The 12,423-nt window shown below is 40.9% G+C and overlaps 1 protein-coding gene across 2 annotated transcripts in view; it reads right to left on the bottom strand.

Annotated features, from left to right (window-relative positions):
• The window catches only part of LOC111863375 (hemicentin-1), an 821,886-nt gene that overhangs the window by 316,392 nt on the left and 493,071 nt on the right, over nucleotides 1-12,423 (bottom strand). For both annotated transcript variants that reach the window (XM_023849641.2, XM_033751034.1), the window contains exon 4: nucleotides 11,256-11,372. In XM_023849641.2, coding sequence (XP_023705409.1) covers nucleotides 11,256-11,372 — 117 coding nt within the window. The remainder of the gene's footprint in view (nucleotides 1-11,255; nucleotides 11,373-12,423) is intronic.

The following is a 12,423-nucleotide window of genomic DNA, read 5'->3' as shown; positions in this document are numbered from 1 at the left end:
TGAGGGGTTACACTTATCGTGCAAGTGTTCCCAAACTGTGCTCCGCGGACCCACATTTTCAGCCCTTCTTTTCATTTAGTCCTCAGGACTGCACTTCTCTTACTTCTTTTTTTCCTTCTGCGACCCTATAGCCCTTCTGAACTTGGCGCTCTTTCAGTTTCTTAATCCTTCACACAGTCGGTAGGACTCCTTGGTGAGTTATCAGCCCGTCGAAAAGCCGCTACTTACACAGAGAACAACACAAACACAGAATCGCTTATTCGGAGGTGGAGTCCAACTGCGTCCACTCGGCACGGCGGCAGATTTGCCAATTGTACTTACCCCCGGGTGATTATGATGATGGAGAATTTAGTGGAATGAAGATTGGCAGGGGAAACCGAAGTACTCGGAGAAAACCCGCCCCAGCGCCATTTTGGTCACCACAGATCCCACTTGAGCAGGCCCAGGATCGAACCCGGGCCGCCGCGTTGGGAAGCCAGGGACTAACCGCTTGAGCTATGGTGCGGCCCACACAAATATCCATGCCTCGAGTGGGATTTGAACCCACGACTCCAGTGTTCGAGCTGGCGATGCCTGCGCGGTCACTGTGATCGGCTGTAGACTATAATAAAATCTGCAAATATGCCGATATATCCTGCACGGATTTACGACCATCATGTGACAGAACAGTTTTAATTTTGCAGTCACAGCAAATGTGCTCTTCTTAAACGTGGCTGTGATAAATGTCTGTTTCATATATGTCGGAAACTTCTGTGTGGACATGGCTATAGTTACGTGATTATAATTTGCAGTGAATGCATTCTGTTATGTATTTAACTATTTGAAAAAGTTAATACTATACCATGTAATAAGAAGCAACTCAAAGTTAAAGAAATTTTCAAGTGTATTTACCTGATGATGCCTTCTTGAAAGCCGAAACATGTAGTAAAGTCTACTTGAAACTACAAACATACATTATTAATTGCTGGGTTGTGACGGCTTTCAATAAAGAAATATTCTTGATAATAATTCACGAATTAATTCGCATATATTTATAAAGTTACATTAACAAAATTTGGCATGTAAACCTGTTGGAAGGCAACGACAGCAAAACAAAAAAATAGTCGTTACTAGGAAACGACCAGTAAACATCAACAGAGGAACGGCGTATTCTATTCGTTCCATGCCGAGAGGTTATGAGCAGAGCAGTTAGGGAGGTGCTGAGTCAGTTGAACTGAGGTGAGTTAATTGGTTGGTAAGTGAGTTCGTCATTCATTGAGTTAGAGAACTTCTGAAGGTTCAGTCGTTGTGAGCTGTTGCTGTGAGAAACCGGTAGCTGAGGCAGGGGATAGTTCGGAAAGAGAAGAAGGAGAACGTCTGGTATTGGAAGCCGCTACCGAGAAACAGCTAGTGAATACTTAACTGCTGACACTGTTGTGTGCGTAATAGTAAATTGTAACATGTAGTAACGTGCTACATCAAATAGTCCAATTACTCCGATCATCAATCCAAACCCCGTCTACAGTCAGTCGATAAGCGTGACATTACGTACCAAATATTCACACACATCACACCGGTAACCTATCATTGGTAGCATTACTAAATAAGGTGATTTAAACAAAAAATAATCAATACTGCTTATACAAAACTTGAGGAGTTACAGCACAGAATATTGTAGCATGATTAGGAATTTAGCTTCAACATGACACGTTGTAGACACGTGAAGGGATGGCAGAAAGACACGTGTCCCATGTCTAGCAGATTAACCAGTGTGCAATCATTTAAATTAGTTTGCATTCAGACTTGGATCTATCTACTTCATCTGCTAATTAGTTTCGTAATGAACACCGGAGAAAGGACAGTGCAGGCCGTTAGAACATACAAACTCTAAAGTGTTCTATTTAGGAAAATGTAATATAGCGGGCGCTACGTCTTTCACAGAACGGATAGCCACGTCTTATGCTGCAAGATACATACACAGAATAATGCTATATACACACGCCTCTAGCGTGAACAGATTCATTTGCAGTCCTCTGCCATTGTGATTTTATTACCTTCGTGATGCAGCGGAGCCGAGTTGAAGTGTAAGGAGCGGTGAATTTCGGTGGTGAAATTATCAACGACAAGAGAGGGAAACGAAGTTCTCGCCTACACCATCATTTGCATTGAGTGGTGAGAGACGCAAGGCGTGTCGGTGTAAAGGTTTCGCAGTAAACCTGAGTACCCGCTTCACAGCGTTCAGTATATCTCTTCCAGTCTCCGCGCGTCCAATGTAAGCGAATCCTTAACTTTACGGTATATTGAAACGCTGGTGACATGAATCCCGTAAAAATAAATTGTAGCGAGTAAGGCAGAACCATTTACATGATCTGATGCTTTCAATGTAGCATCGGCCTCTTTACAAATATCTGCATGCTACCTGTCTTGTGATGTGGCCATATGGACACGTAAGGAAGAGATACCGATATCTCTTGTTGTTTGAACAAACTACAGGGTCACTTACTTACTTATTTCCTTACGGAGCTGAGCCCTTCTTGAGAGAAGCCAAATCTGCAGCTACTCAAGAATTTCTCAGCATTTTAGGGAACCAGAAAGTTCATTACCGTGTTCACAAGAGCCCTCCACTGGTCCCTATCCTGAGCCAGATCAATCCAATCCATACTATCTCATTCTATCGCTCTAAGATCAGTTTCAATATTGTCCACTCACCTACGCCTTGGTCTCCCCTGTGGTCTCTTTCTTTCAGGCTTTCCCACCAATATCCTACATGCACTCATCTTCTCCTCCATTTGTGCTACATGCCCTTCCCACCTCATCCTTTTGACTTGGTCATTCTAATTATACCCGAAGAAGAGTACAAGTTATGAAGCTCTTCATTATGCAATTTTCTACAACCTCCTGTCACTTCATCTCTCTTCGGTCCAACAAGTGCGTCACTAGCCCATATAAATAATACGATTGAAAAAAGAAGGGGGTAAAGGTGGAATTTAGATGGTATCTGTTAGAATAAACAAAATTTAAAATATTGGTGTGAGAAAAAAAGCAATTAATTAAAACTACATTAAAACATGTTAGGTTTAGGGAATGTGTATTATCATTCATTAATATTAGTTTTATTGTCCCATATATGTTAAATTATAAATAGGCCTATAGGTAAAATGTAAACTCTATGATGAAAACAATTAATTAATTAATTAAAATTACATTATTAAAATACATTAGGTTCAGGAAATGCTTGCCATTATTTAGTTAAGTGCTAATCATTGTTTCCCCGAAAATATTGAAATGTAAACAATTATATTTGTATCTGTTGATTCGTATGGATATAAAACATGGTGTCTCAATTCAGAGAACGATATAGTTCGGGGGCTTCTGAAAATGGGCACTGATGAGGACATTCTGGCCTATGGGAAAGGAAATAAAATGGAGATTCAGAAAACTATACAAAGATGATTTCATCAATTATAATTTTCACCAAATATTTTAGAGATTTCAAATAGAGGGGGGGACGAGGTAGCGGGCCACATAGCTAGCAGAGAAGAGATGAGAAATATAAGAAAGTAAAAAAAAAAAGTAAAGATATCCCTGTGGCCGTGGAGGCTCATAGGTTTATGAAATGATGAGTTTCCCACGTTTCCTATACAATCGACTCATATATGGCGGTAAGGTTGTCAGCCTTACAGGCCGGCCGCCCTTTACCCCCCAAGAACATTCCAAGAATANTTTGATGCGAAAATACTTTTAAGACTGATCGCAAAGAAGTGTGGTGTGAGGACATAGGTTGGGTTCGTCTGAGTGATAGTGGCGTCTCAGAGCTCGGTTCTGAGGCCTTCCTTCTTTGGGATATAACAGGCAGCAAGTAGAGCCTTCTGCTTGCTTCATGCTGCCTTCTTTCTTGGCTTATTCTCTGACGCTGCAGAGACAGGCGACATTTTCCTCCGAAGAGTCAGTAAATTCTCAGTAGTTCATGGCCCTACATCTCAGAAGACAGAACTCTTCAGAACTACTGACGTGAAGTCACAAATCAGGTATTGTTCATGTTCCGTAAAATGTGGAGAATTTCCTGACTAGCTGAGCAACTACTGGCTTCTGGCGGAGGACTCTGCTCCACGGAATTAGGCGTACAGAATACCCTTTAGAGCTCCTACAGGAAAAAGTGCATATGATTTATTTAATACTGATAACTGGTTGAAAAGAGGTTACGTGCTAGCTCCACCGCTTCTTAGCTTTCTTATTGGTTGACTTTAGCACATTTTACGACGTACTATTTATTTCTTACTTTCTCTAAGGAAGACTGGTATCCAATTTGTGGGTGATAAATTCGAAATAACGTGAAAATGGAAGGTAATGCCTATTTTAAGTTACTATTCAATTTTTTTTCTGGAGAGCCAAAAACCGTAAGAAACTCCTTTTCAACCCGCTACCCTCAGACCCCAATGTTACGATAAATATGTTAGTATGTAGACAGTTATACAGCAACCATGCCACTGAGCTTTATTGTCAAGAACATAACAGCGGAAGATTAATGATAGAATTCCTATTGCGTCTTTGTCTGCCTAACATCACTTCCTGCAGTACGTAAGCCGAGTAGAAAGGTAACTTACAAAGCCGATTTCGTAGTAAACCTAAGATCGTGATCTTGCGATAAGTTACGATCCAAAGATTTATAAGGAAAACCTGAAGAAACCATAAAAAAATCCTCTTTTAAGATGTTCGGCGTCTTGGTCAGATGTCACGCCGGAGATATTCCACATAAGCAGCAAGACCTCTAATCAATGTTCGGCCCAAGCCGAGCCCTCTAGACTCAAAGCCAGTCACACACTCTGCCGGCTGAATTTGGAAATACGTATTCGACAGTTATGAATGTTCCATTACACTTGAAAAATATTCTTAAATTGAACATAAGGGGCTCTTTCACTAAAATATTACATGACAATGTCCTCAAATCTGGTGTATCGATTCCAGCGGAAGAGACCATTCTCCCTCTAAGGTTGGTAAGACTGATTGATAGCCCAGAGGATGGCAGCCCCATCATCACTCATACTCAGTAACACATTGGTAATGTGTTCGGAGGAAGAGATCTCTTACTCAAATACTGAAAGGCAATTTCCTGACTGACAGACTGGATCAAGACCATGATGAGGAAGTATTAAACGGCTTCATGCAACATGAACAGCTTCATAAAACAAGCCCAAGCAATATTTGTGAAAGTAACTTAGGTAAGAAGAAAATTTAATGCATTTCAATGCTCCCGAAGTATGACAAGTCACTGCAGGGGGCAGTGCGTGTTTATTCTAGTGCAGCTGTCACAGCAAACATATCGCGTTGCGGCTGACAGAACTGACACGTGTTGATCAAGAAGGACAAGAACTGTCACACATTCCAGCAGTGTGCAGAATTTCACGCTCCTCCATCTTCTACACGAAATTTTATTACGTAATCATTGCGTGTTTAACAACGCTTGCGAAATTGGTCTCTGGCGTAAAGGCAAGAGCACTAAAGGTATTCAGGACAATGTGCTGAGTAGAATATTAGGATCAAATAGGAGATAAGGAAAAAATACATAATGAGGAGATGCATAAATTGTCTTCTTCGCCAAATATTTAGAATGATAAAAGTAAAGGAGAATGAGATGGGAAAGGCATGTAGGACACGTGAGAAAGAAGAGGAATGTACGTGTATATAGGGTTTAGCGGGAAAGTCGGAAAGAAAGAGACTACTAGGAGGACCTACACTTAGGTGGGATTTTAATATTTAAATGGATCTTAGGGAAATAAGATTGGGATACGAACTGGAGATTTCTGGTTCAGAATATGGAGCATATGGAGGGCTCTTGTAAACACGATAATATACTTATGAGTTCAATAAAATATTAGGAATATGTTTCGTAGCTGCCTTCTAAAAGAAGTTTTTGAAGGAAAGAGAGGTGCGGATAGAAGTGACCAGAAGACGAGGAAGAAGACGTAAGAAGATGCTGGATGACCTTGGGGACAGAAGAGGATATTCTCATTTGAAGGAGAAAGCTCTAGATCGCATCAAGTGGAGGAACTGTTTTGGAAGAGACTGTGGACCTGTCATCTGACAGATTACTCATGAATGAAGGCTATAGTGGAAAGAAAGGGTGCTGAATAACTGAGTGGAACTGAATGTGTTAGGAAGCAATCGTATCATAATTTAAGATATTATGCCTTTATTTGCCTGGAAGGCCGGATAGAAACCACAGAAATACTCAGTCAACGAAACCTACCTCTGCGCTGGTTTCGAAGCGGAAAACAAAACACGAAGACGCAACGCTAACCTCCCGACCCCTACCCTCATTCATACATAGGAGAAAAGAGAACAGTACTTAGGGCCTGTTTACGTCTCCTCTGCAATAAGAAGCCTGATTTCTACACGATCTACACACTGAACATACCTATGATGGAAAACACTGAACTGCTTGTTCAGCTTCTTTGAATTTCTCAGTCATAACAAAAAATGATGTAGTACTGTCAAGTAAGTGAATATTCGACACAAAGTATATCACTTCAAATATATGATTAATATTTGTGAACGTGCAAAGCTATCAGATTCATGTCAAATATCTTACTTAATTAATCATAGAGCTGAGCTCTTCTTGAGGAACCGCAAATTCTGCAGCTACTCAAGAAATTCCCAGCATTTTATGGAACCCGGAGGTTCATTATCGTGTTCACAAGAGCCCTCCACTGGCCCCTATCCTGGGCCAGATCAATCCAATCCATACCATCCCATTCTATCTCTCTAAGATCCATTTTAATATCGTCCACCCACCTACGCCTTGGTTTTCCTAGTGGTCCCTTTCTGTCTGGCTTTCCCACCAGTATCCTATATGCATTCCTCCTCTCCCCAATTCGTGCTACATGCCCTGTCCATCTCATCCTCTTGGATTTGATCATTCTAATTATACTTGGAGAAGAGTACAAGTTATGAAGCTCCTCATTATACAGTTTTCTCCAACCTCCTGTCACTTCGTCTCTCTTCAATCCAAACACCCTCAGTCTATGTTTCTCCCTTTCAGAGACCAGGTTTCACACCCATATAGAACCACTGGCAAAATTATAGTTTTGTATAATATAATTTTTATGTTTTCGGACAGCAAACGAAAAGACAAAAGGTTCTGGACTGAATGGTAGCAAGCATTGTCCGGGTTCAACCTCCTCTTAATTTCCTCTTGAATCAGGTTTTGATTTTATTATCGTTGTTCCCGAATATCAGAACTGTGTCACATTTTCAGAACTTCGGTTTCCTATCTTTATGTCATGATTTTGCCTGCACTTTGATGACGAGACAGCAACTTAGTTTCCTTTGCGTTTACTTCTAGACCAACCTTCTTAATAAAATCAATTAAAGTTTGTGTGTCAAATATACATATTAAAAATTGCAATGCCGATGTGAGACATCTGATGCTTTGAATTTAAATAACCCGATCTGCTGAACCGGGTTTCACATCCCAGAATACCATGACGTAGCTTTTCACGAATATGATAGTTACGAGTCCTGCAGCAGAGAATTAAATTTCCCGGCACTGCGGCTTCTATCTTCGTATGGGATGTGCAACTGTATGAGTTTCCACCTGATACTGGTGTGAGAAAGGTAATATTTCCGGTGTGCTGACTGCCGATACATATTGCGAACCGTATCCACATCTGCGCCAGGGAACGCACTCAAATATCAACTCCAGCAGAGCAGAACCGGCACAGCCGCTCTCTACCTACGCACCTCACATATCAGATTTATTACAGAGTCAACTTCTATAGCTGCAGTCACAGGTTCGCCGCTGTAATTTTTGTTTGAACGTGCTCTAGAAGAACAAATTATAAAATTGCCAAATAATTTAATATAAAACCAAATGACGTACAGACGTACTTTGTTCGCGAGAGCTAGCCACTGGTAACTATTCTGAGCCAGATAAATCCAATGCACAAACTTTCTTCATATTTAATTTATATCCATTTAAATTTTTTCCTCCTAATCATGTCTACGGCCAGTCACGGTAGCAGAGCGGTCTAAGGCATGCACTGTCTTCGCTCATCCGAAACCGGGATCGTGAATCCCAATCAGGGCATGGTTGTTTAGTGTTTGTGTGTATGTGTTTTCTGTGTTTGTGTACATGTAGAGGCCTTGCGACGAGTTGATCACCCGCCCAAGGAGTTCTACCGAATATCTAGGATCTAGTAAACCGAAGTGAAACGGAGAATTTCTCGGAGGTAGGCCAAGGCTCAAATTGGGGCTGTAGCGCCAAAAAGAGACTCATGTCTACCTCTTCGAAAGGTATCTTCCATTCGAGTATCCTTACAAAAACGTATGAAATGCTGTTCCGATAATATAACAATTACAGACCTATATATATATATATATAGGTGATAGATGAACACGTGTTACTTGTTTAATAGGTCTCAATATAATTTTTGTCTTTACATGTTTCGGTCACTATAGGTCATCATCTGAAAGCAAAGCCAACAGTATAACAAAGCGCTTTACATGTATTAATTGAACATAAATTGTCACTGTAATATCATAAAGGTGCTCATAATATCCGTATAAGTTATACATAAATTGTTAATGCATCATCATCAGTAATCTGTCAGACGACAGGTCCACAGTCTCTTCCAAAACAATTCCTCCACTTAATGCGATCTAGAGCTTTCTCCTTCAAATGACAGTATCCTCTTCTGTCCCCAAGGTCATCCAGCATTTTCTTAGGTCTTCTTCCTCGTCTTCTTCTCACTTCTATCCGCCACTCTATCTTTCCTTCAATAACTTCTTTTAGAAAGCAGTTTCTGCGTAAAACATGACGAATCCAATTAGCCTTCCGTTTTCTTATTTCGTGTAGGATATTCCTCTGCTCACTGACTCTAATTAACACTTCTTCATTTCTCACATAATCGGTCCAACTGATCTTCTCCATCCTTCTCCAACACCACATTTCGAAGCTTTCCAGGTGTTTCTGATCTATTGCCCTAAGTGTCCATGTTTCAGCCCCATACAGAGCTATGCTCCAAATGTAGCATTTCACAAGTTTCTTCCTCAAATTTAAGTCCAATTTGCTGATACAATTAAAATAAATTGTGTATAACAAGATTAAAGGGTTAAAATCATCACAAATGATTGGCCAACGAGTATTTACCATTTATTAACATTTCTTCAGATTAGAGAAGCCGAGCGGTCTAAGGCATGAAATGCGTTCGCTCGCTTGAACACCGGGACCGTGGGTTCGAAACCCACTGAAGGCATGGATGTTTATCTGCGTTTATTCTGTTTGTGTCTAGGTAGCGGTCTTGCGACGAGCTGATCTCTCGTTCAAGGAGTCCTACCGGATTTATAAGATTAAGAAACAAGCGAAACGAAACGTTTCGCGGATCCCCTATGCTCCAATTCGGAACAACGGGAACAAAGAGAGATAGATCATTGCTTCAACATAAAACAAGAACTTCTGGTAAGAACTAATAGTCTATTCTCTTTGATACGACTCGGACCGCGTAGAAAACACGTGTCCGGCCTTTCTTCTATTGCTGAGTTGAGGCTTACAGAGACTTTTCCTAGTAACTACTCGTATAACTGGGGATACACAACACACCGACAATAAGATGATCCCATGGGACTACTAATATATTTTCAAAGTAGGCTAAATGTTATACAGAGGTAAAATAAGTTACCCTATATTTGCAGACAAGTACGGCTCACAATACAAGATTTATCAGGCTTCTACATAATCAATATAGTTATAACAACCATCATTCCATATGACTGTCTACTCAACAAGGCTCCTCACCTTGATTCGGCTTATTTTAACCAATTCCTCTTGATATAAACACTTTATTTACAATGTATTAACAATCTAGTCTCGATTTCTACGGCTACTCTAGGTCGCTTTATGATCTTGTGACATGAGGGCTGAGAAGACCGGAAGAATGGAGCCTGGAGAAATTGCCCATTGTGTGGCAATGGCTGGGTAAACATATTTCGGTGGTAACGGATACTGAAGCACCAGCTGTTGGAAGCAGTGTTTTCTATGGGGTCCGTGCCGAGACTATATATATAGAGAGAGAGCCATGGGGAAACGTTAGTCAGTCAAGACTAGGAGTTACGGCCATGAGTTAGCGGTAAGAAGGTAGAAGGCCGGCAACGACGTAAGCAGAAGAGGATATTCTTTTAAACCGTTACTAGGCAACGACTGGTGAAGACGTAGCGCACAGAGAAGTCATAACATGTGCTATAGTGAATTGTAAAATGTCTAGATTAGCGATAGAGCTATAATTTCTTGTAGTTTAGTTTAGTTTTCAGTAAATCCAATTACCAATCTAAAACCCCGTCTGGTCACTAACAGGTGACAATATTTTACTTACAACTTAAGTTCAATCAACATATGTAAAGCAGTTCCTTTATAGTGCCTTATATGTCTTATGATGATGGCCAATAGTGGCTGAAACTTGTTAAAGCAAAACTTTTACTTGATCGTATTAACCTAGTTACATTTGGTTGACTTGTAAGAGTATAATAAGACGGGTAACGGCTCAGGATACCTCGCATAAAGATTTGTTATCAAATTCCTTGTTTTATTATGATTTCGTGTCCAGCTTATCAATTCTATTGTGATCAGTGATTCAGGCATCAAACAGAACTCGGCAGGACTATGTGTTTGAGGAACACTACTGACCGGTCAAGGTCATGTGATTCAGTCACTCTCCCTGCTTGTATACATTGGAGATGGTGCATGCACCGTCCCATTTCTTCTCTCTCACTCCGGATGCTCTGTAAGTTAAAGAGGAGTGAGTACAGGGGAAGCCCAGGTGGGCTGAGGAAGAATGTGAAAGCGAATGACGTTGACAGAACAAATTGTGCTCTATTCTCCGAGTATGTGAATGAGAGGTTGTGTATCAAATGGAGATGAAACTTGGGAAAACCAGAAATAAATAGAAAGGTTACGATCAAGCAGGAGGACTGAATGTATGTAACAAGCCATAAAGTTTAACGAAGCAAAGAAGAAGAGAAGGGCGCTTTCAGTGTTCTCCTGTGAGTGTGCTCTATTTTGTTTTCAGCAATATAGTTTCTGTTTATACACGATCTCATTTGGCCAAGAGAACTTATAATCTACATCCAGTTCTAAAATATTTACATTCTGCTATATATACAAGTATATATATACTTACATATGTAAACTCTCCAGTTGGTACAACTATAACCTTGTAATTTAAAATATCCTCTTGTTAGATTTTCCGAGATAATTGTAATGTGAGCACGGTAGGTGTACCTACCTCCAGAAGCAACGCAGGTTATCTGCGCAGTGCTGCCCTCAATGTACGGCCCTATTACCCGCTTCTGCTGTACGTTCGTTCCGTTCTCGTCCAGAATCGTCAGCTTCCTGGGCGGAACTGCAAAGCAAAGCAGAGCAAAGGTAATTCATGAACTGTAAATTTACCTTCTGTTCATTACACAAGTTCTGCTTGATTATAAGACTCGCGTAGCATTAACGTCCGCTGTAGAGAACTCGGAGACTTTTCTGATGGCGGGCTGAGCGATGTCAAAATATTCGGCTGGAGCGGTGGGTCTCGAGGTGTGGTCTGTGAACACCTAGGTGTCCGGCAGGTCTGGCCAGGTGTCCGGAGAGTATTAGACTACATTTCTTATCTTGAAAAAATAAAAGGAAGTTGGCTAGATCACCATGTTTTCAGCCTGTGTATCGGTCTACGTCTATCCATCCGGTATTCAAATGCCCCTAAATTGACGCATGCGCACAGTAATGTAAAAAAAAATAAAGCTATCCCTGTAATAGGCCGTGAAGTCCTATAGGGTTGTGAGATGTCGAGGTTCCCACATTTTATCCAGACAGTCTGCTCACAGATGGCGGTAAGGTTGCCAACCTTACGCGCCGGCCGCCATTTACCCCCTTATGAAGATGCCTGGTACTCAATTCTGTTAGATGCTGAGTCGATCCCAGGGCCATAGTGCGGCTGGAAGGATTAGGTCAGTTGAAAAATCAACCTCATCAAGACTGGAACCCGCAACCTTCCTGCTTCTAGCATAGTGCCTCAACAAACTATGCTACCACCTGCCCAACACATGTGATTATTTGACTCAATATGTAGATAGGTAGGTATTTAACTAATTTCATGGAGCCAAGCCCTTCTTTAGAAGCCCCCAATTGCGCAGCCACTCAAGAACTTCCCAGAAATTTATGGAAACGGGAAGTTCTTTACTTTACTCATAAAAGCTTTTCATTGGTCTTCGTAGTGGTCTTTTCCTTCTGGCTTTCTCACCAACACCCAATATGCGCACAGTCATATACGCTAGATGAAATAAGTATTGCACGCAAAATTTTGATATTTCCGCTGTATTCTTCTGGTTCTGTTAATTTTCTCAATAAAAGTGTTTGAATTGTGTGCACTCATTTTCGGACACCATGTATGATATTGAAAGTTTTCA

This window comes from Cryptotermes secundus, unplaced genomic scaffold (assembly GCF_002891405.2).
Source record: "Cryptotermes secundus unplaced genomic scaffold, Csec_1.0 scaffold568, whole genome shotgun sequence".
In the NCBI taxonomy this organism is placed as follows: domain Eukaryota; kingdom Metazoa; phylum Arthropoda; class Insecta; order Blattodea; family Kalotermitidae; genus Cryptotermes; species Cryptotermes secundus.
This window is presented reverse-complemented; position numbering and strand designations above follow the sequence as displayed.